Source organism: Equus quagga, chromosome 11 (genome assembly GCF_021613505.1).
Source record: "Equus quagga isolate Etosha38 chromosome 11, UCLA_HA_Equagga_1.0, whole genome shotgun sequence".
Lineage (NCBI taxonomy): Eukaryota > Metazoa > Chordata > Mammalia > Perissodactyla > Equidae > Equus > Equus quagga.
This window is the reverse complement of record NC_060277.1, coordinates 98,493,649-98,517,475: the sequence shown is the minus strand read 5'-3', so window position 1 is coordinate 98,517,475 and position 23,827 is coordinate 98,493,649. Positions and strand designations below refer to the sequence as shown.

Sequence of the window (23,827 nt, the reverse complement as noted above, 5' to 3'; positions counted from 1 at the left end):
GGGAAAGGCGTGTGTGAGAGTTCAAAAAAGCATGTAAATTTCAGAAGTTATTGCAAAATGATCTAAAGTTTCTCAACAGCTGGTAAGCAGTGCCGAGACCGGGTCCTGGAGCCGAGCCCACGGAGGGCGTGTGCTGTCCGGACACCGTGGCCTGAAGATGCGGGAGATAGTGCCTGGATCGGCAAGAATCCCAAGTAGTGAAGACAGAATTTGCAAGGAGGACTCATGTTTGAAAGTTTCTCAGCATACAACCTCCACGTAACTGACTTTGTCACACTATTTTGGAAGTATAAGATTAATGGTAAGATAATTTTTTGCCTCCTAGAAAGTTCTCTGATAAGCTAGGAGGAATGACAGTGTAACATGCAGCAGTGATTTTGCTCAAAGAACTTCGCTTGTGCGTGTAGGTCAGCCACGCACATGAGTACACACATTCCGGGCTGGGTGGGTGCACCATCAACCGTTGGAGACCATCGCTGGATACACCGAGAATGTTCTCACCACTGTCTTCCCCTTTGCTTCCCTCTGCTTTTTCCTTACCCTCCTCCTTCCTTTTGCCTTTATTTGTACCTCATCCCCTCATCCTTGAGCTCTCTCTCACTGTCCTTCCTTTCCCTCTTCATAAAATGCTACTGCTTTAAAAGATGTCTTCTCATTATATTGTCTCTTTTCTTTCTTTTGGATCTTTTTTTAAACTCCCTCTTGTTTTTAGATGTTTATTAGTATTTATGCTTATAGTGAAACTAAATGTTCAAGCCCTGCTATAAACTCTATCCTCTTTAATCATAGAATGTGATTAATCATAGGAAGGATTACAAATGGCCTTGGTAAGTATGAATAGGGACCATTTAAATATTTGGCAATCTTATAGGTTAAAAAAAGTACCCAGAATGCTGGGATAGGGGAGTATTGGCTTTCTGTGAAAGTGAGTTGCAAAGATGAGCAGCGCTGTGAGGCGTGGAGATCTCTGTACTTGCCCTGTCCGATTCGGTGCACGGCTGAAACAACCATTTTCGTGGTTGGAGCTTTTCAGGGACTAGATGAAGCTCATGAAGCCAGTGAACTTCTAGTAGCCAATCCTAATCTAAGATTAGAGGGCTGAACGGGGCACAAGGCAGACTGCTTTAGTTTTCTATTTTTTGTATGACGTGAGACGATTAAAATTTGTTCCTAATAAAGGTAAATCAGGAGAAAGAGAAAGAAAAAGAAAAGATTTTAGCTGTGCCAGATAAACCGAAGGTGACATTTTATGGGTAGGTCTGAAGACCAAAGGATTGTCTCTTGTCATAAAACTGAGTTATAGCATCTCATTGTGGAGAAGGCGTCCCTGTGAGCTTCAGCTGAGTCCTTTGAAGCAGCAGTCCGAGGAGGGGAGGCGCTTGCCTAGAGCGCACCCACTCGCGGGTCTTTTCTGCCCAAACCAATCTAACGCTTCAGATGATACCCATTCCAGACACCCCAGAGCCCGGGGCACACCATTCTCCTCCCAACCAACCTGCCCCTCCGTGGCTGAGCTCTCAAGTGGGAGCTAGCAGGAGAGAGCAACTTCCAGTCAAGTTTCATTTTCAATAGAGCAAATCCTATTTTCCCAATAAATGGAAATGAAAACATGGGTGAGGAAAGCATTAAGCCAGTGGCCAGCCCTGTGGTCTGCTGACCTGGAGCCACATCTCTGTGTGTCTGTGACATTAATTTGTGCATTGGAAGTGCTGGAATCTGTGAAATGAATTACTGCCCAAATTGCTTATTTCTAAAACTAGAAATTTTTTGTTAGAAGCTGATTTAGAACAAAGTAAGCCTGTAAGAAAGTCCTCTAGTAGGTGTGACCTACTATCCTTGTCATCTCAGATGATCTTGCATAGAAAATGGAGGAAATGACCTTACTTTGGGCCACTAATTTAAGGGTGAAAGTTGAGGCCACCACATTCAGAATGGGATATTCTTGACCTCCTGAGCATTAATCTGGAAACTCCACACATTGTACAATGTATCCATTTTAAGTTTACCTTCTCTTTAATGACTTAACAGAAAAAAACTGCATGATGAAATATATTTTCTCCAAATATATATATATTTATATAATATATAATCTTAGTTAACTCAAAGGTATATACATTGTATAATAAATAATATTTATAAAAAGAGACTTTTTGAATATAAAATCAAAAAGATCAACAACTTCTACAACTTTTTACAAAACTTTGGATACAGCAGGTTGGTAGGAAATTTCTGTTGGATACTATTACCTGACTACGGCAAGAATAATTACAATGCACTCAATGTACTATTATTAAATAATTACTTGTCAGCTACTTGAATACGCCCCAGAAACATGACTTTATCACTTTTAATATAGAATACATAGATATGAAAAGACTGTTTTGAAAATTTGTATCCATTCTGCTGAAATAATTCTCACATAAAGCAAGCATTATCTGGTTGACATGATTTAAAACTTGACAGTCTACGGTGAGATGGAGGGGCATTTCAGCCTCTGTAGAGGGGATGGGGGCTATCTTTAGCAGGGCTCATTGCCAGCAGATTCAAGAGGGCAGGCATGGCTTCTAGACGATCGTCTTGGCAAACCTGCCTGAGCAAGGAGATCACTTAACCCAGCATCTTAGGTCAGTGTTAGGCAGACCAAAGAGAGAAGGGAGAAAAGGAAGAAAAAAATGTTCTATTCTAAACCCCTGCTGCTCCTCCTCCCTCTGAGTCTCCTTAAGACAGAGTTGATGGATTGATTTATACTGTCCAGTCCATTGCCTCCATTTTGCTAGTTTCCTCTGGGACACTGCAGAGGACCAGTGTGGATCACGGAGAGCTGTGAGATGCTTTACCCAAGGGAGCAAGTCACTGCCCGCCCCTTTGCACACCTAATCCTGATCCTTGGTAGCTGCGTGGATTGGTGCTATCTCAGCATCCAGGTGAGGCTGGCAGATCTGTGCTAAAAAAACTCCACGGTTCCATTTACTCACACAGGCCAAAGAAAGAAAGGATGCAGGAAGACGTGTCCCTTGTTGGAGCGGAAACGAAGGAATCATTTTTACCCTCCCCATGTACTAGTCTCCAAATTGCAACTTCAGGAGTAGGCCGCTACTTTCTTCTGCCCTTCGTCTAATTTATGTGACGGTGACCTAGCATCCACCTGCTCTACCTGGAGCTGTTTTGATGGAGAACCTGCAGGTGAGCAGGGCTGGGAGGGGTTGAACGGCCCCTTCCAAAGACCCCACTTCTTTCTTTCGGAAGCCATTTGTCTGGAGAAGACTTGCCCCCCATACATAATCTATTTACAACGTCCACTACCGAAAAAATGTACTGCATTAATGGTGGAAACTGCAGAATGGGAGAAAGAGATTTTGAGATCTGACTGCAGTTCACAAGAGTCTCTCGTGCAGAGCAGGGTACAGAGAAAATGAGGCTGAGAGGAACACACAGCTGCTCTTCAAACAGCTTACCAGGTCACCTAGAACTCCTAGTTCTTCCGACTCAAAACCTACTCGAACAATTGCCTTGGGCCTCCCTCCCACTTTCCCCTGGCTGCACCTATGGCTTTCATCAGAATGTGACAGTATATCGGGTTTGAACGGGGGTAGACAGAGCAGAGCAGACGGCAGGGGTTTGTCCTACTTCACAGCTCCTTCCTCACAGGCATCCTGGAATGTTACCATAAGAAGCAGTTTGAAAACAGAATTTTGCCCATGCTGATGTCTTTACCACCAGGCAGAGAGCTCACATTAGCCCAGCCTGTTCTGTTGGAATAGAATTTTTTTCCATTTTTATTTTCTTTAACATGTGCAAGATAAGCCTCGGGTCTGTTGCTATCAGACCCTAGAGAACTAAAGAGAGAGCCCCTTCTTTAAAAACCACACACCATCCAGAGCCGGGTGAGGAACTGAAGATGAGAGAGGAAGGCAGGCCGAGTCCAGGGAATGTGCCACGTGTGCGACAGTCCGGGTTCCGTGCTGTCTGGTGCTGAGGGCTGAGCCCGCTCTTGGTCCCGCTTCCCAGAGGACTTCGGTGAATCTGCCCAGCCACACACTTCACCCGTTCCCAGCGCCCTTTGGAAAATAAAGAGGAAGAATTAGAAACATAATTCCTTTCTCAGGGAGACCACCCATTGCGGTGCAAAGATCTGAGGCTGCTGACGGGAGATCTCGACATTTCTGTTGTCCTTGGAGGTCACGGGGACTCGGGTGGCTTGACAGTGCTCCCTCCATCCTTTAAAGTCTACACTGAGGAAGGAAGTTTGAGCTACAGGAACAGTAGGGCTTTAGCATGCACCAGTCCTACCTCCCCCACCTTCTAGCTGGGGCTTGGGCAACAGGAAGCCCAGTAGCACGTCACTACCCTAATGTAGAACCTGTCTTGTATGGATGCTGGGAGAAGCCTTGCTGGTCTGGGACCCAGTTCCCAACAAAGAGTAGACACCTGTGCACTGTGTTTGCTATCAAACCAAACAGTTGGATAATGAGCTGTCCAAACAGGAGAAAGTCTACTTAATTAATTATGAATAATTCCTTGTCAAGAGTGCACCAATGGGTACATCTTATTCGTTTGTTTTTTGTTGTTGTTTTTTGGTGAGGAAGATTGGCCCTGAGCTAACATCTGTTGCCAGTTTTCCTCTTTTTGCTTGAGGAAGATTGTTGCTAACATCTGTGCCAGTCTTCTTCTATTTTGTACGTTGGACACCATGACAGCATGGCTTGATGAGCAGTGCATAGGTCCTTGCCTGCGATGCAACCTGTGAACCCTGGGCCATCAAATTGGAGCATTCGAACTTAACCACTACACCACCAGGCCGGCCCCTTCATTTGTATATTTACATCTAACAAAGGATTTGAGGCCCAAAGCGCTTTTCCGGGCATTCCCAATCAACCCTCAACTCCTCGGGGGTGCTGACAGGGCCAGTATGAAACTGTTTTACAGGGACAGAAGCTGAGGCTCAGCAGGATTAAAGGGACATGCCCAAGGTCTCACAGTGAGTGAGTGGCAGATGCAGCACTTGGGGTCAGCCAGGCCACCTGACTCTTGTCCAGAGCCCTGTGCAGCTTACTCTGCTCACATGTCTGAATAACAAGGAATAAATCTGGTACTCCTAAGGTGGAAAATCAGTGTTCACCTGAGACGCTGCACAAAGGCTACAAGTGATGGAAAAGATGTTTTCCCAGAAGGAAGGACTGGGACTCTGGCCTTCCTGTGGCATAAAGCCGTTTGACTGGGGCTGCCCTGCCCCGAGTGTGTGGAGGACACATGTCCCACTCTGAGGCTCCCTTCTCTCTCCTACCCACATTGTCAAGACAGCGTAGCCAAGAAAAGGTAGAGGTAATGTCCCATGCAGTCGCTGCCATCTTGTCTCAAAAGTTCCCACCTTATCTGCAAGGTGTCAGTGGTGGAAAGGACGCCACGAGGCTGTCAGCCTATGGCTCCCGACCCAGCGGCATGCCAGGGGAAATCCGCTCCTGGAGGTCGGCTCCACTCAGCCTGGGAATCTTTGCTGCCTCCTCAAGAGCACGTGGACCCTGTGCCAGGGCTCTTAGTGCGCACGGCCACCAGCCTACACGACAACCCTGCAAGGGACGCATCTTACCCCGGTTCACAACAAGGAAACCAGCGCCCAGAGAGGCAAAACAGCTTGTCTCAAATCACTCAGCAAGCTGAGGATCTGTCCAAAGGGCACCTCAGTGGAGAGAGTTCTCCACCTGTCCTGGAGCAAGAGCTCCAGAGTGTCCACACAGGAGGGGCCAGGGGACCACCACCATCTACCTGGACGTGGCACCTTGAAACCATGTCTGTGTAGCACTCCCTGAGATTGGAAACAACGCCTTCTATTTCAGAAATGGGGAAAAGAGAGGGCTGATGGAGAGTCTCGAGTCTTCTTAGGATCAGTTTTAGGACAGGGGTGACAGGCAGGGGACTTTCTGGACACTGAGGGCCAACCCAGCACCTCCTTCCCCGCTTGGCAGGTGGCTGATCTCGGCTGCCCACACGGGGATGGGAGGTGCTGGAACAGAGCTGCAGGGGTCTGAATGTGCGACACCCGAGAGCCACTGAAGGGGCCTGGGCTGCTGCTGCTGTGGCCTCAGCAGGACCCACATACGGGGCTTTCTGGAGGCAGAGACCTGGGCTCCGTGTCCCCATCTGTGCAAGGAGCAGGCTAGACAAATGGCCCGTCCAGTGTTAGTTCCCCACAGCCCCCTCTCAGAATGGCTGGAGCTGTGTCCTGCTTGATAGTGGGGACACCATGTTGCCTCTGGCCATAGTGGACATCAGAGGAAGGTGGCCACCGTGGTTTTCAAGCATTCCTTCCACCTTGACATGCCACCAGGAGCCTGTGAGTTCCCTCTTATTCACTGACTTTTCTCCTATCATTTTGAAAAGCAGGAAATGAAACTGCCCAAGTGTCAACAGCATTTCACTGAACGAGGACAGCACTCATGTCATGGCTCTCTGATGGCATTTATCACACTTTCTATTAGCACCATATTCAGACGAGCATTCACTTGTTAGCTCACTTGAGCCTCATAAAAATTCTGCTGGCCTCCCACCGTCACCACCACTATCCAGACGAGGAAACTGGGCTACCCAGGTTCGACGGCCAGTGAGCGGTGAAGCTGAAACCACCTTTGTCCCCTGTCTACTCGCCACACTTTCGTTCAGATCCCAAGAAAGGTGGCACCTCCTGCTGCCTTCTGGACTGTCCCCGCCAGGATGTGAGCTACAGTGAGGGGCTTCACAGATGGGCTGGGGGAGTCACCCCTCAACCAGAGCTCTAGCCAGGTCAGGCTCCTCCAGGCCTCAGAGAGGCCAGCCCCCTCGCCAGTCCCACACAGCGGAGACATGCCCCACCAGCCCTGAGGCGCCCTGTGTGGATCTGCACCGCCCAGTGGGGTCTCTCCCCAGCACAGCCTCAGCCAGCCATGACCCAGGCAAGCAAGTCTTTTACAATGAACCCAGCACTGTCCCCTGGGGCCTTTCATTTGTTCCTCACAGCACCTCTGGGGAGGAGGACAGGTGAGGATTCAGGGTGTGAAGACTAGCTTGTTTGGGTCACACAGTGCGCAAGTGGTGGAAGCTGGCGGGGGCTCATCCTCTATCTATATGAGGCTCCTTCTCAGGGCAGCGGAGGAAGAAAGGGCGCACCGGCCTTAGAAAGCTTCCACCACTCTAGGTCAGTCTTGACCTCTCCTGGGGACCCACGGATCCGAGGGCCAGGCAGTGTCTCCCACGCAGGCCACCTCTGGGAAGCTTGGGAACATAATCCACCAGCCTTTGATCCCTGATTACTCACAGCCGTCACTCTGAACTTGAATCGCTCCTCCTCCCCATCACCATCCATAAACTCTGTGAGAGTGCACCCCACTCCACCCAAGCTTCAGATGTGTCAGGATATGGGCTTACACGCCGCTTCCCCACACCCACCTCCCTCAGGTTGGTAGGATTCATGCTTGTGCAAAAACTTGCCCTCTGCGTTTAAGGTGGATGCAAAATGACTCTGCCCCGCGGGTGGAAGAGACTTTTCGGCTGACTATTTCACGTATTTTAACCTTCTCATTTTACAGCAAGAGAACTGAGCCCCAGAAAAGTGAAAGAACAGGAAATTAGGGATCAGAGTCAAAGCTGGGACTAGAAGTCGTGTGTCTCGGCTTCCAACCCCAGTGTCCCTCGGCTTCCAACCCCAGTGTCCCTCTTCTGGCTCCCCAAATGCTCAATGATGATAACCAGTGCCTGTGCAAAAGTTTGACCGGGCTCGCAATTTACTAACTTGTTTAAGAGTTTTCAGCAACGGCTTGCGGCCTCGTGTGCACACACTTGGTTGTTATCCGTGCTTTCTGTGAATCCAGCAGGCCTATTCCCACCGGAACTACGGAAATCCTGGCTTTCTGTTTTGGCTGTGAGAACTCGTGTGTGTTGGATAGCTCAGAAATAGAAAGGGGTCGTCATCCTTGACGGGCAAACCCAGTCCCCTGCACCAAATCCCCCAGCCCGCCCACCCCGCCACCCTACCTGGCTCCCTACTTGCAGGTGTGCACGTCGTAGATGCGGACGCACTCCTGGCAGCTCACGTAGCAGCACCAGTGGAAGATGCAGTGGCATTTCTCCTTCCGCTTCTCCGTCCTCGTGTTGTGGCCGCGGCCGCAGCAGAGCAGGTCGCAGCCATCGATGCCGTGGGAGGTGACATTGCAAGTCCGGTCCCTGGTGCCAAAGGAGCCCGTCTCGGGGTTGGGCTCGCAAAAGTTGGGGGAGTTCTCATAGTAGACCAGGTCTCTCTCGGTGGGCGGCTTGAAGAGCGCGTACTTGGCGCGGAGTGTCTCCACCCAGCCGCGGGACTCACGGTGCTTCTCCACCACCATCTCCGAGGCGCTGTCGTACTTGTCCTTGAGGAAGTCGCCGATGGCGCGGAAGTCGGGCTGGGCCCACCAGCATGTCTTCACCTCGCAGCTGCCCGACAGCCCGTGGCACTTGCATTTGAGGTGCATGTGGTCTAGGATGGTCTGGAAAGAGGAGTAGCAGCTGGCCCCCGGACTGACCCCACCTGGGAGCACCCCTAGACCCTCCCACTCTGCCCCCGCCCACCCCCAACCCTGGAGCCGACTCCGGCTCCTACCCTGCCAGTAAGAAAACCGAGAGGGACAGGAAGAGAACTGATTAGGGACTGAGGCACGGACTTAAAGGATGGTGACCACTGTTTCCCTCCACTTCACACCCTAAGCATGTCAGAAATCACATCCATTTCTCAAAGCCATTCAAAATAGGGATTGTTGTCCCAGTTTAACAGATGGAGAAACTGAGGCTGGGAGCTTCAGTGACTCGCCCTAGGTCAAACAACCATAGGAAGGGGTAGAGGCCGAATTCAAAGCCAGTCCCACGGGTCTTCACAGCCACACACAGGCAGCCCGAGAGCACAGGCTGGGCTGGCCTGTACCTGCTCCATGGGGCGGCCACTCTCCCAGGCTGACGCATCCCCGGGGCTGGCAGAGACCAGCGACAGTCCGAGGAGAAAGGAGGGTGAACAGAAAGGGTGACTGTGGGGTGTGGGTGCGGGCCAAGCCTGGCCATGGGGAAAGAGGAGAGCACGGTTACCCAGGACACACAAGGGCCGCTGGAAGGAGCAGGGCCGGGCCGGGCGGGGGCCACCGCGGGGTGGGGGGTGTGGGGCAGGGACAGGGTCCCGGGCAGGGTTGGGGCGAGGGCGGCCGCAGCTCACCGTGCGGCCCGCCTCGTTGTTGTGCTTGTTCATAGCCGAGCGCGCGTCCGGCCTGTTTTCACGCGCGTCCGCGAACTCCCGGGACACCAGCACCCCGAAGTCGGCATCCTCGCTGCAGCCGCCCCACTTCCAGCCCTCGCCGGGCGGCCCCTTATGATGCGAGTCGCAGCCGCAGATGGTGGAGGTGCCCTCGGCACAGGAGCGCGTGACGGCGAAGGCCACGCCGGCAGAGGCGATGGCGTGCACGAAGGCCGATTCGCGGGTGGCTGCGGGGAGGGCGCGGGGAGGCATTGCTCAGGCCGGGCCCCGGGACGCGGCCGCCCTGCCTCGACCTCCCCAGCCGGGAAGAAGGGCTACCAGCCCAGAGGGAAGAGGGAGGAACCCAGGCGCCCTTCATATCCCCTTTGGCTGGCAGCCCCTGGTGGGTATCCCCACTTTACAGCTGAACAAGCTGAGGCCCAGGGTGGTTAACTGGTGATCCCAGGGCCCCCACATCTGATTCAGGGCAGAGCGGAGCCTGTTAGAAACAGGGGTGGAAACCGTAGCTCTGGCAGGGTGCTGAAGAGAGAAGTTTATCCTGCTCTGTCCTGACGCCAGGCCCCCTGCCTGCCCAAACTCCAGAGACCCCAGGATGGCCTGACTCCTCCCACTCCTGAGAGAGCCTGAGGTCTGTAGGCAGGGAGGCCTGGAACTACAGCCTAAACCCGCCCAAGTGCACTCATTCCCCACCTGGATGCACTGGGGCAGAGCTTTCCTTTCTGAGCCTCAGTTACGCGTTGTAAAATGGGTACATCTCTCTGCCACCAGAGTTCCCGACCAGGAGGGCAGTGGCCTGCATCTCAGTCTGCCCGCTCTCCCATTCCTCTGTCCTCCACCCAGACAAGGGCCGAGGTTTGGGCCTAACGCGGCCAAGCCCCTCCGGGGAGGATCGGAACACGGGACAGTTCCGCTGGTTCTGCCCCAGGGTCCATCGTACGAAAAGGAGAGATTCTGGGGGTGTCCCCGAACCGCATTACAATGGTAACCGTTTCTGAGTGCGCCTGCGCACCAGATTCTGCCCTTCATGTGCTTTGCCTCATTTAATCCTCTGAACCCTATGAGGCAGAAAGCCTTTTTACAGGCCCATTGTACAGACACAGACATTGACGATTGCGGGGCAAAGGCCTGAGACACCCGCAGTCCAACCATCTCTCTCCTTACAGGCGAGGAACGCAGAGCGGGAGGTGGCCTGCCCACGGCCACGCAGGTTGCGAGGCTCCGAGCCGGCCTAGAAGCCGAGGCTGAGGGTCGAGGGAGATGGCGGCTCGGCAGACAAAAAGGGAGCCCGTCACCCCTCGTCGCCCCCGCAGCCTCTTCAGCGGCCGCAGCGCGCTCGCGGTCCCCCTGCAGCAGGGGGCCGCGCCGCTTCCAGGAGCAGGCTGGAGGGGCGCGCGCAGCAAGGGGACTGCGGCCCGCGGGCGGCCGAGGCCCGGGGCCATGCCGGCCCGGGCTCCCCACCGCCCCGCTCGCCTCCTCCGCCTCTCGGGGCCCCGAGGGCGAGCGCCCCGCTTCCGGCGGCCTCTCGCGGCGGCGGCGGCGCCCGGGCCGGGCCGCGCTCGGTTCCCAGCCCGGGGGCCGCGGGGGCGGGGGGCGGGGCGCGGATTAGCCTGGGAGCGGCGCTGACAGCCCCGCTGTGCCGGTCCCCGTCCGGCGGGGCCCGCTGGGCCGCTCAATCCGCCTTTGTTCGCGCGGTGTCACACCGCATTACCCGCATAATGCGGCCGCCGGGCCCGGGCCGCCGGGCCGGCCGCCACCGCGTAGCAACGGGCGGCTCCCGCGGCCGGGCCGCGCCCCCGGCCCCGGCGCCGGGCCGCGAAATCCCCATTGAAGCGGCGCCCCCGCCCCCGCGCCGCGCCGAATGGCCAGAGGGCGTGTGAATGGCGCGGCGGCCGCAGCGGGCGCGGGGCCGGGCGGCGCGGTGGGGGGCGGCGCTCGGGCCCCTTTCAAGCCGCCTAAGCCCCTCCGGCCGCCCGCCCGCCCCGCCGCGGAGAGCGATCTCGGGCGGCCGCCCGCCGGCCCGGCCTCTAGCCTTCCGGCCGCCGACCCCGCGCCCCCGCCCCGCACTCAGGTGCAGCGCGAGCCCGGCCGGTGGCAGCCCCGCCCGGGGCCGCCCCTCCGGGCGGGCCCACCCCTGGGAGCCGGTCCCCGCCCCCGCGCCCAGGGTCTCCAAGCGCCAGGGGAACGAGGAGCCCAGAGCAGGGTTCGAACCCGGGTCACGAGCTCCGGGCGCCCGGGCGCGTGTGCGTGCGTGAGCCTTCCTCCCCGGCTTTCATCCAATTCCCGGACTGACGATCACCCCCAACCCCCGCCCGACCCAAAACCGCCCTCTTGCAGTTTAGGGATGAAGGCGCGTCCTAGAACCTACGACGTGGCTTAGAACGTGAAACACTGAATAGGTGCTAAGCTCAAAGACCCGATTTTCACTGGCTGGTATCCCGAAAGGGGAACAGCCGTCAGAAGGTGAGTCGGGCTTTGGGGGAGCGCGTCTAGACGCCAGGCTGTTTGATGGAGGCTGCCTGGCCCCAGGTGGGGCACCGGAAGGCGGTGAGACTGACACATCGGCAAGATCAGGTTTGAAATGCAAACCGCCGCCACTTGGCCCCAATTAGAGGCCAAACCTTTTATGTAAACAAGGAATAATTAGCTTTGGTAATAGAAGCGTAAACAGAATCAGCATCCATTGATTCGCTAATTGCTCTTCTGTCCCATGACAATAGCCTGTGGGTCCGACACACCCTGAGCATCTGAGGCACAGGTAAAGGGGGCCTCCTACTCCCCGCCACTCCCCCCAGCCCCCGAGGTCCAGCTGGCTGTCAGATCCCTTTTCTTTCCGGCTGTAAATGCAGTTCTTCTACGAGAAAGGGGGGCCAGGGTCACCTTTCGGTGGCAAAGCCCTAGTAGGGGTGGGAGAGTCCAAGTTGCTGTGGAAAGGAGTGGTGGCTCCCAGGGGCCAGCTGGAATCATTAAACTCCTGGACACTGCAGTTCCTCAAGGAGCTGCCCATCTTCAGCCCAGAACTCACCAGCCCCAAAGTCCCCTTCTTGGGAGCAGTTGCCCCCGCCATCCCTCTCTCCTGCTGCCTTCATGTTCCAAGTCCAGCTGTGTGAATCCCATTCACTTGAGACACAGCCAGTTAGATCCCCAGCTTGCAAGACGCCCGGAAAGTTACCCAGAGGCCAGCAGGCCCTCTCGCCTCACCACAATCCAGGGGCATATCCAGCTTGCAGGGGCGAAGGAACCAGCAGAAACTTCTCACGGAAGCACTTGGGGACAATGCAATGCCACCAGCACCAAGCAGCTTCCTCAGCTCCAGAATTTTCTATATGGGCTGGACCTAGATATGGCAATGCCCCCACCCCCCACTCAAAAGCTAGATTTGCATAGCACTTAACACAGCACTGGGAAAACAGTACAAATGCCCACAGCAAAGCCTGGGGCCACCGCTGTGCAAGCCAGGAGGAAAAGAGGGCTGCAGCCTCCTAGCCTGCCAGAGGATCTCAGGGTCTCAAGGCTGCCGGGCCCCCAGCAGCACCTGGGAAGGTGTGGCAGCCATGGTGACAGCCTGAGTCTGTCCAGAGAGGGACCCGACCCACTTTTTGTGGAGGCTGCAGGTCCTGACCAGCTTTATACCCTCCCCCACCCCAACCCCCAGCCCCCTACCTGGCCCAGAGACAGTACCTTTGTCGAGGACAGGCCCGAAGATGGCCAGGCTGTCGTCTATGGTGGTGCAGTTCCAGCGGCGGCCCCGGAACTGATGTTGGCACTCCTGGATGCCCAGCTTCACGCCCTCGGCCACACTGGGCATGATTTCGATGTAGTTGCGGCAGAAGCGCAGTTGCTTAGGGACCAGGCCTGGGATGGACCCGCAGAGCAGGGGCTGGGAGCCCAGGGATGTGTACTGCTGGCCCAGGGCCAGGGACCTGCGGGCACACAGAGGACAGTGGCATTGCAGGCACAAAGCACATGGCCCACCGCGGGCGTCAGTTCTTCCTCGAGAGCCCTCCGGGGCAGGGGGAGCACCGTCATCCTGAACCCACAGCCCTGAGAAACCTGACACCCGAATGAGGGGCCTTTGACCTTGGGAGGAACTGCCCCTTGAGGGGCAGCTCTGGTCCAGGCCAAGTCAGGCCTCTGATGCGGGCATTTCCAGCTTGCAGGAGCCCGGGGACCAGCAGAAACCCCTCATGCAAGTAGGTGGGGGCAATGCAATCCCATGAAAAGAAGCCCAGACTGGAAAAATGGTACTAGGGCCCCAAGTCAAGTCCTTCCCAGGCTCTGGGCCAGTTTCCCTGATGGGCGTTGGAGGGGACAAGCTGGGAGTCTAGGTTTCTGGGGCCACACAGAGACTTTCAATGACCCATGGGAAGGAACCCAAACCTACAGAGGAAGCAGCAGGAGCTGGCTTGACCCCAGGCCCATCTCAGACAGAGCAGAAAGTAGAGAAGCCTCAGTCCCAGCAGGGAGCTTGCACACACAAGTGCGCGTGTATGTTTGCACACGTGCATGCGTGCACACACACACATAGAGGCCACCCATGGCAATGCCCCTCAGCCTCTTACCAGGATGATGCCGCCCAGCCCAGAGCCTCCCGGTGTCTCCCCAGGGAATTGGTGACTCACACCACATTCTCTGTCCTTTGTCCACCAGGGCCTCATGACCATCTTAGCCGCTCCCTAGAAGTTTCTAGAGCACCATCTCTCACCAGAGATTGGAGCTTGGTTTTGTGTCAAGACAAGTGGAGCTCAGGGTTGGAGGGAGAAGCCCTCAGATCATCCGCCTTCCACCTGACACTATGTGACCTTGGTCAAGTCACCTCACTCTTCTGCCCCACATTTTTCAATCAATACCCTGTCAACCTCTCAGGTTTGATAGTCAACAGAAGGAAAGGTCTTGTGAGGAGGCACAGGGGGAGGAACAAGAGTTTAAAATATTAGAAAACCAAGGTGCTGCTCTTCCACTCTCTCCCCCGGCACGGGAACAGCAGGAATGACATTTTGTGAGAGTGGCTGGGAAAACAATCCTGGGGTCTCAGTTGACTTTGAGGCCCGTTGCGATTAGCCCTGTGATCAGGGACAGTGTGAGCCTGTGATCAGGGACAGTGTGAGCCAGAGGGAGTGCCCTGGGGCCCATCTCCTCTCCCTTTATATCCAGCACTGACAAGGCTCTGGTCTGGCAGTGGCCTCCATCAAGTTCCCTCCGTAAAGTGACAGCAGAAGCCTTGGGAAGAGCGTCCGGAAGACCCCAGGGGCAGATCAGGAAAAAGCACACAGAAGCTTTCTGGACTAGACACAGGGATGAACCAAACATCTGCCATTTATCAGCTCTTCCTCTGTGCTCGGGATGGGCACCCTGGTGGGGTGTGGGGCCTGTCCACCTCAGGCTGGCTCTAGGCTCGGTTGTCACAGGGAGAGGCGACCCCATTTTCCCATGTGTTTATTTATTCTGGAGGGAGGGACGGGGGAACCAGATCTGGGCGTTCGGATGGTAACATTTATGAGACATTTCCAGATCTTGAGCGTCAAGCCCTTTTAAAGAGAAGAAAGGAGCAACCTGTGGGCCTGCTCGCCCCTGGGATTGGGGGATGACTGACCTCTGTGCCAGGTGTGGGATCAGCCTTTCCTTGGGTTTGCCTCACTGAATCCGGGGTCCTGAGTGGTGGGGGTGGCTGCAGGCCTGGCCCTTCTGCACCCTGGGCCTCACCACTGAGCCCCTGCCTGAGAGGGACAGGGCCAGTCAGCCCAGAGCCCCCAGTGGGCACGTGGCACACACAGCACCTGACGGGGCCCTGCTGGCTGCCCTCTCCTGCCCCTGCCCTGTTACAGTTGTTAACTGGTTATCGTGATAATAATGATGACCAAATACCTATTGTTTATTATGTACTGGGCCAGTTCTGAGTGCTCATGTCTCTTTCTTTATGTAAACCTCACATCGAGTCTGTGAGAGCGGAATGTCATTATTGTTACCGTCCCATTTCACAGATGAGGAAACTGAGCTAAGCAAACTGTGAAGGTCAGAGTTGGGCCTCCCTCCCAGTTCAGGCCGCCTCTCCACGTGCCTTTAACCAGCATGGCCAGCCTGGCCCTCCCAGCTGCCCCAGCAGTGCTGCTGTCACTGGAGAGGGAAGCCACGGTAGGCTTTAGGGCAGACGAATCAGCATCGGGCCATCCTGGAGGGCAGCTCAGGAGCCAGGCCCCCTGAGAAGAAGCCTGGGCCTTTCCCACTCCCTCCTCTGACGTTTAGGACCCAAAGCCCTCCATGCAGCAGCTGGAGGGAAGCAAGGCCGGAGAGGGGGACTCTGCCATCCCCATGGCCCCACCTGGCTTTGGTCCTGAGGGTGGGGCCAGGAGGGCCCCTCTAAGGAGTATGGGGGTGATTCTCTTTCCCTCCCCACACCCTGCCCAGTCCCTGATTATCCCAGAGCAGCATGGGGAGACCTGGCACCCGCTTCCCAGCCTCAGCGTCCCTCCCCGTCTGGCCAGAGTGCTCCCCAGTCTCTGTACCCACAGGTGCCTCTGTCCATGCCTGTCCCCAGAGGTGTGGACGGGCCCTGCGGTGCCCACACTCTCCTTCAGCCTGGCCTCCCCCAACCCCCTCACACGCTAACCTGGGCAGGCCTGTCCCACCATCACATCTGGCACTGGGGGCCCTGTCCCATGTCCACCCCCATTTATTGGTCTTTCACCAGCCAAGCCAGGGCCCCAGGGTTCCAGTCTCCCTTTGCTCAGAGAGGCAAAAGTGGGGCCTGAGGGGCACTCAGGGGTCCTTCCTCCGCCCCTTCCCCCCCGTTACTTTCCTTCCTCCTCCTTCCTCACCTTCTCCAGCCTTTGCCCTACACCAGTCAGCACCTCTGCAGGCCTGGGCACCCCAAGCTGAGCGGAGCCGCGGACCAGAATCAGAACCTATGAGAGGAGGCCTAAGAGAGCACAAGCCCACCATACGGATGAAAAAGCAGAGGCCCCCAGAGAGAGGCCTGCCCGATGCCGCACGGCCAGACCCAGGACCAGGTTAGGCAGGGTACCGCTGCAGGGAAGGGCGCTGAGGCCTGGGGAAGCCCCGCTGGCTCTTCATTTCCACTCAGTTGAGGCTGCTCCTCGTCTCAGCCCTTCAAGGGGCTCCCTGCGCCCTGATTTCACCAATTGCCTCCCAGTGGGTCCCAGGCAGACCCACCCAGCCCAGCCAAACACCCAAGCCCTGGGCACTGGCTGGCACAGCTTGGCTGGCTGCAAAGGCCAGAGTTGCTCCCCAAACATCTCCTAGTAGGGAGATGCCAGGGTCCCCCTACCGGGCATGGAGCCCCTGACGGCCGAGTCCTCCTCCTGCCTTTCCTCCGACCCAAGTGGATTTCCTCTTGTCCGCTGCAGTCACATTCAACACCAGCGATCATAACGACACCATTTATTTAGCACTTATGTGCCAGGCAAGTAAATATTATCTCATTTAATGCTCACAACAGCTCTGTGAGGTGAGTGTTGTCACTTGTTTTGCAGCTGAGAAAACAGGCACAGAGAAGTTGAGTAGCTTACACAAGGAAGTGGCTGAGCCAGAATTCAAACCCTGGCTTTGTCTGATTCTAAGTGCGATGTCCTCCGAGAATAACTCCCAGCCCCCAAGGTGACGAGTTCCTTTCCCTCCTCCCACAACACCCTGGCTCTTGCCCGCTGCCCAGGCCCAACGAACTGTGTGCCGGGAGCCAGGCCGCCTCAGCTCGAACCCAGCTCTGCCATTTCCTAGCTGCGGATCCCAAGCAATTTACTTAAGCTCTCTGTGCCCCAGTTTCTTCATCTGTAAAATAGACGCAATGGGAGGAATCCATGATATAGAGCACCTGGCTCATAGGGAGCCCTCAATAAATCGTGGTTGTGGCTACCAGGTGATAGGGGCTGTCCCCAGCACTTTGTCCTCTGCCCTGTCGTCATGAGCCTCTTTCCTTCCGCCCTCCCATCCCTAACTTGATAGGATACATCAGAATTTTCACAGCTCCTTCCCATCCATCACTGGGAAAGATGTCCTGCCTCAGAGCAAAGCCAGCCTCTTCCCTGACAGCTGAGTGCCACCCAGGCGGCTGAACAGACAGTCGCGGTCCGGCTGAGTGTTAAAGGTGACCCAAAGGGCAGGGGCATAAGGACATTTCCAGGCTGCTCCGTTCAGGGGCTTCAGCTCAGATCTGGACATCCTGCCGGTGACGAGCAAGGGCCTCTGGATGGCGGTTTAGCGCATGGGCTGGTGTTGGGGCTAACGAGCTCTGGGACTGATTTCTGCAGGGTAGCTGCCCTCCCCAAACACAGCCTGCCACCCCCGACCCTGAGCCTCCCGCCACACACTGCTTGTGTCCGCAGCCCCCCACCACAGATGCGTTCGTTTAGCTCACCACTCCTTGCCCGCATTATTGAAGTGCACGTTCCCCTGGGGGAGGTCACACAGTGAGCTTCCTTCTCCTCAATTCTTGGTGCCAAAGTTTGAGCGCTTTGGTTAGCATTGCCCGGGCTGCTGCAGGACTTGCAGCCTGGCTGTTTCGCACCCCTGTCCCTTTGCATGTGCTGAGCCCTAGACCTGGAGTTCCTCTCCACTGCCCCGGCCCCCAGCAAACATCTTACCAACCCTTCAACCTCTGATTCCTGGGTCGCCTCCCTCCTACAGACTCCCAGACACAAGTGACCTCTCCTCTCTCTGGATTTTTCCTCTACCTTCTCTCGAAGTGCTGAACTGACTTGTTTCCAACTCCATCTGGCTGTGCTGGTGTAAGTTCCCTGAGGATAGAGGTTGTGTCTCCTCCTGTTCTCCCCAGCACCTCCCCCCACACCACACACACACACACACACACAGACGGGCGCACACTTGGCCTATCCAAGGGCCAGGCCTATGAGAGGTACTTGCTGATTCTCAAGGGAAGGAATGAAGGAACAACTCCTTCCCCCAAAGGCCAGTCTGACCCTCCCCGTCTTGCAGCCCCTCATCCCTACTCCCCAGGCCTCTGGCCATCCGGAGGTGCCGCCTACACACAGGACAAGACTCCTCGGTTCCGCCGAGGAAGTTCCGAAGTTCCTACGTGTAGGGCCTGAGACCACGGCTAGGCTCCAAAGGGCAGTAGGGACCCGCCTGGCGCCGGCAGCTGGTGAGGAGGAGGCAGAGGGCACTGCCAGGCCTTCCCAGCTGGGCAGGGGCTATTTATACCCAGCTCCTGGCCCTGCCCTGCCCAAGGGCCCTGCCCTCTCGCCCTGAAGACAGCTTATCCTCCACCCCAACCACCCACCACCCAGCTGGGCCGAGGACAGACACGGGCAGCCAGGAGGATGGGCGGCAGGTGCCAGCAAGCAACAGGCTGCTGGTGAGACCTCAATATTGACTTCTCGGGGTGAAATCCCCCCTCCAAACAGGCCGGACTTAAGTGTCATACACAACCTCATCAGACTCCCACCTTCACTCAAATTATTCACCTCTACCCGGCAACACTTTCTGTCACCAGAAGGCTGAAGGTGGTGAGCACACAGCAGAAAGAAACTTTTAACCAAAGAATTCAGGGCAGCCTAGATGCTGAATTGACCCAGGCCCGTAACATCTGGCGAGACACTGACAAGTGCCCCGTGCAGTGCGTCCTGTGCGGTGACGCTGGCGTTGTGGACACATAGAGTCCAGCATCCACGCAGCAGTGACCCGCCCTGCTGCCGGCTGACTGCAGGCTGACTATGTGCTTGCTGCATGGGGGTGCACACTGTGCTGTCCCCACCCTGCTTCCCTTAACAAGCCATTTGGGCAGCCTCGTCTGCACCCAAACCTGTCTGTGTTTCTCACCTGGGACCCTCCCAACAGTATAGGATTTTGGAGATGGAGGGGCCTCAGGCGTCATCTACTTTAGCGTGTTTTGTATTTGTGTTTTGTATTAGCCATTTTTTCCAAATACACAAACTCTCCTCTCTCTCGTGTACACAAACAGATAAAAAGAGGGGTTTGTTCCTCAAAAAGTTAAATGTAGCATTACCACATGACCCAGCAACGGCACTCCTAGGGATGGACCCAAGAGAACTGAGGCAGGGGCTCAGAGGACACTCATACACCGGTGTCCACGCAACACTCTTCACGGAGCCACAAGGTGGAAACAAGGTGAATGGACGACAAAATGTGGTCGGTCCCCACAATGGAACGTTATTCAGCCAGAAAAAGGAAGGAAGTTCCGGTACATGCTGTCACGGGAATGGACCTTGACGACGTTACGCTAAGTGAAACCAGCCAGTCTCAAAAGGAGAAGGATGATTCCACCTCTATGAGGCACCTAGAGTAGGCAAATTCACAGTGACAGAAAGTAGATTAGAGTTACCAGGGGCTGGGGGCCGGGGAGTTATTGCTTCATGAGTATAGCCTTTCTTTTTGGGACACTGAAAAATTCTGGAAATAGTGGTGATGATTGCACAACACTGCAAACATACTTAATACCACTGAATTGTGCACTTAAAAATGGTTAAATTAGGTGAAAAAACAGCCGGGTCCTGGAGCTCCATCCTTCCACCTTCCCCTCACCCCCAGCTACAGCCCTCTGCAGGATGCAATCTGAGAGCCACTTCCTATCTCCTTATTTAGATAGGAAGACTGGAGCCCAGAGAGGGTTGGTCATTTTCCAGGGTCACATAGCCACATATGGGTGGGGCTGTGGAAGGTGGATCCGAGGGTGCAACCCAGGGTTCCCTGCCTGCTCAGTCAGGGGGAGCCCCTTGGCCAAGTCTCCCCCAGTCATGCCTTTCTTGGGGTCATTGTCCCCTTGCCCTCACCTTTCCCCAGACAGGGCACCTTCAGATTCTGATCCCAAGAACTGGTGTCTCTCAGAATGAGGGACATGGGTGCTGGAGGTGTGGAGGAGGGAGACGGAAAGCAGGGGGAGCCAGGAAGCTCCTCCTTTGTGGCCGTCTGCCTCTCTCTGACCAGCATGTTTCTGGAAACCCTACAATAGCCCAGTGCTTGGTGCTCCACCTGCTGGCTCCTGGACAGTACTGGACAGATGCCCTCCCTGTTCCTGGGTCCAGAGGGGCCTCACCCTGGCCTGGGGCAAGATGGAAACTTCCAGAAGGAGAAGGAAAGGCTTAAACATGGGCAGGAAATAAAGAGCCAAGTGTTGGCCTTGGAACTCAAGGCCACTACATTTCCACTTAGGTCAAGAGGCCCCTCAGGGCTGGCAGCCAGCATGCGGGAGCCCACAAGTTCAGGGCACATGCACCCAGAGGGGCAGGGCTGGGTGGGGCCCACTGGCCCTGAGGCATCTAACTCCTGGAACTTCCAGCAGGCTGAGACCCAGAGCAGCAATCGCTGCTCCTGACGTGAGGCCTCAGGCCACTGACCCTGGTGCTGTGGCAGGGAGCTTGAGACAAAGCAACAGGAGGGACTAAGTCAAGACTCACAAGCTACCTCACCAGTTCACTGGTTCTTCCTGGAGCACAAGTGGGCCCCGTGGGTACTGAGCACAGCTCTATGCCCTCCCAAGCCAGCCCAGCACCCAGCTCGCTGCAGGCCAAGGCTGGGAGTTGCTTCTGAGTCCAAAGGGGCTCCCGTGGTCCTGTGGTCCTCAGAGGGGCCTAGAGACCTCAGTGGTCGGCAGTTCATCGGAGAAGCAGGGCGCTCTCCCTGGCCCTTTCCCATTGGCCGCTGGCGCGCTCACGCAGCAGACTGGCAGGGCCATCTGGGCATCACGTGTCTGTGCAGGGCTGGGGGCAGCTTGTTCATGTATAGGAAGGAAAAGGAAGGGTGATGCTGGAAAGGGTCTGCACCCTGAGCCAGGACCCAGGGTCCAGAGAGGAGTCAATGAGAGCGCAGCTAAAGAGCTTCTGAACCAGAGGGGCCCAGGCCTCCCGCTGGGCTCCCCACCTTGATTTAGTCCCAGCCATCCAGACTGGGGCCCCATGGGGGCAATAAATATGTGGAGTGAGTGGAGGTGCCTGCCCTTGGGACAGTAGGTAAGGTCTTCCCTTGGTAAGCAAATTCATTCCCCGACTATTCACTCAACACACCTTTGACTGATGACTCTGAATCCTCTGAATTGGGCAGAGCGCCGGCACTGGGAACACAGAGATGAATGAAGCCACACCCACGCAGCCCAGACCAGGAGGCATCTGACCACCACAGACGAACAGGCATGTTTTCAGCACCTACCAGGTCTGGGTGCTGGGGCTGCCGTGAAAGAGTGACAGAGGGTCCTGAGGCACTGGGGTTACAACACAAGTAACTGCCATGTCAGAGAGCACATGGTGAAAACAAGGACGTCCTGGAAGGGAGTGAGTGGCGGGTAGGTTCCAGCCAGTGGTGATCAGAAAGATGCCACGGAGGAGCAGCCACGGAGCGGGTGAAGGATGGCTGGGGCTCCCTCAGGAGGAGCTGAGGTGGCAGGGAACAGCCTGAGCAAGAGGTGGGAGAGGGGACAGCAGCCCGTCCACCCCAGATGGAGTCCAGGGCTGGTACAAAGGAGAGAGGAGGGCAAAGGGGCCTTGAGTGCCAAGCTTTACTCCGGCCACCTGGGCAGCCATGGAATGCTCCTGAGCTGGGGTTTGGAATATTAATCCGTCAGATAAAATCCAACTGCAAAACGGGGCCGGGGGTGGGCGCTAGAGACTGAAGGCTGGGAGAGCAGTCAGGTCAGTGTGACAGTTCTAGCTAGGGGAGTCTCCCACCTGGTTGCATGTTACCTGCCCCCACCCCTGGGGGACAGGATTCACGGGTCCGGGTGGGGAGCCTATTGTGTGGTTCTGGCTGAGCACCACCCACCTAGGTTAGTGAGGCCTGTGGTAGTACGTCCACGACAGTGGCATTAGGAGCAGAGAGGAAGCAGTGAGTAAGGATGGGGAGATGTTTGGTCACGTGGAAACAAGAGGAAGGAGGAAAGGATGACCCAGGTTTGGGGCCAGGATGACCAGAAAGGTGGAGATGATGTCAGCCAAGAAAGGGAACTTAAGAGGTGGAAACAGGTTTGGGAATGAAGACAAGGAAGTTCGTGGGGCCAGTGAGACCTCCAGGGTCACGTGTCCAGACAGCGCTGGAGGGGCAGAACTGGAGCCCAAAAGAAAGACGGAGGCTGGAAATTCAGACTGGAATCTGTCTTGGGGCTAAGAGTTGAGTGACACTTGAGGCCTCATCTCCCGCAGTGGGCACACGGCAAAGGGAGAGAACTGCCTCATAGTGGGGGTGTGGGACACCGTGTGCCAAGGGAAGGGCCCCGGTGGTGGCTTGAGGAAATGCAGGGCTTCTCCAGGAGGTGGGGCACCAGGAGGGGGGCTGTGACCTCACACCAGGGAGGCTAGAACTTCAGGCCAAGAGATAAGGAGAGCTCCCCCAAAACCCTGCAGGAGGCAGGTTGGTGGGCCAGGCTCCGCCAACGTTGGCACCAAGCACCCAGGGCTGTCTTGTTACCAATATTCCTGATCAGGTCCCCAAGGAGACGCGGCCACCACACTCTTCCCTGCCTCTGCTCTTTCCCTCTTCCACTTTTGTCCACCCTGGACGAGAGCTCTGGACGCACCCTGAACCTTCAGTCCACAGGTGGATCCTTGTGCAGGTCCCTGCTCCGCACATGGGTGTGGCTGCCCGGCCCGCCCCTTCTCCTCCCACCCGGAGCAGCCCAGGCAGCTGTCCCTCTCACCCGGGGACCCAGCGCCTGGGCCTGCCCCTCAGGTTGGCTCGGCTGCAGTCTGGGCCTTTGGACTTTGGTCAGCCCTTCCTGGATCTGTCGCCCTGTACTGTGTGCCCAAGGTCATCAGGAGCATGGCAGGAGCAGGAAGGCAGGGGCTGGGGTGAATGCGAGGGAAAGCGGGGTATTCCAGGCAGCAGTCTACATTGCCATGGGTGAAAAAAAGCCCCCACACCCCCCAAAAATGAAACTAAAGTAAGAAGCCATTCTCTCCCATTGGGCAGCAGCCCCTGAGGAAGGGCCACGGGAGCCAGGTGGGGGTGGGGTCTCCCCATCTTCCTCTCCATCCCTAAACTCTCCAGCGCAACTCACTGGTCCTACTGGCCAAGTGGCCACTTCCACATTCTGCAAGTGGCTTTGACAACTCCCCCCTGCCCCTCAACTTCTAGAGGTCACATTTCAGGGCCAGGTGGGGCCCTCAGAGGAGGCAAATTAAATCCACCCGAGGCCTAGAGGGGCCACAGCTCTTGGCAAATTTGGGAGGAAGAGAAGAGAATTCATGGACACTCAAAGCCAAGGGGTCAGCAAAGACCAAGCTCCCAGTCAGAGGGAGGGGGCGAAGTGCGGCATCAGAGAGAGGAGGGGAGGGGAGGGGAGGGGAGAGAAGGAAAGGGTGGGGAGGGCGGGGAGGGCCTTGGCTGGAATGTTACAGCTTCTGTTCTCCAAAGCAGCTCCCAGAGCGCCTGGCCTGCGGCTCCTGGCTGATCTGATAAGATGTGACAAGGCAGCCTGAAAAATGTTGAAACCTGTAAAATGTTTAAACCTGTTTTTTGTTGTGTTGTGAGCATGAGGGTTTTTTTTTTTCTCAATTTCATAGGAAAGTGAAGTTGATTGGAGTGGAGAAGGGGAGGGGGTGGGAAAAAGGGATTGTCCCCTTCAGCCAAATTGAGGGGTGGAGCGCAGAGCAGGACAATCAGACCTGG

General features: G+C 56.1%; 1 protein-coding gene across 4 annotated transcripts in view; it reads right to left on the bottom strand.

Annotated features, from left to right (window-relative positions):
- Nucleotides 1-2,006: 2,006 nt before the first annotated feature.
- Nucleotides 2,007-23,827, bottom strand: part of WNT3 (Wnt family member 3) — a 48,004-nt gene continuing 26,183 nt past the window's right edge. For 2 of the 4 annotated variants that reach the window (XM_046676955.1, XM_046676954.1), the window contains exons 2-5: nt 12,923-13,164; nt 9,206-9,471; nt 8,017-8,492; nt 2,007-4,058 (exon numbers count right to left, since the gene is read on the bottom strand). In XM_046676955.1, coding sequence (XP_046532911.1) covers nt 3,857-4,058; nt 8,017-8,492; nt 9,206-9,471; nt 12,923-13,164 — 1,186 coding nt within the window. In that variant the 3' untranslated portion in view covers nt 2,007-3,856. Of the gene's footprint in view, nt 4,059-8,004; nt 8,493-9,205; nt 9,472-12,922; nt 13,165-23,827 lie in introns of all 4 variants that reach the window. The other 2 variants (XM_046676958.1, XM_046676957.1) reach the window with 1 other exon arrangement.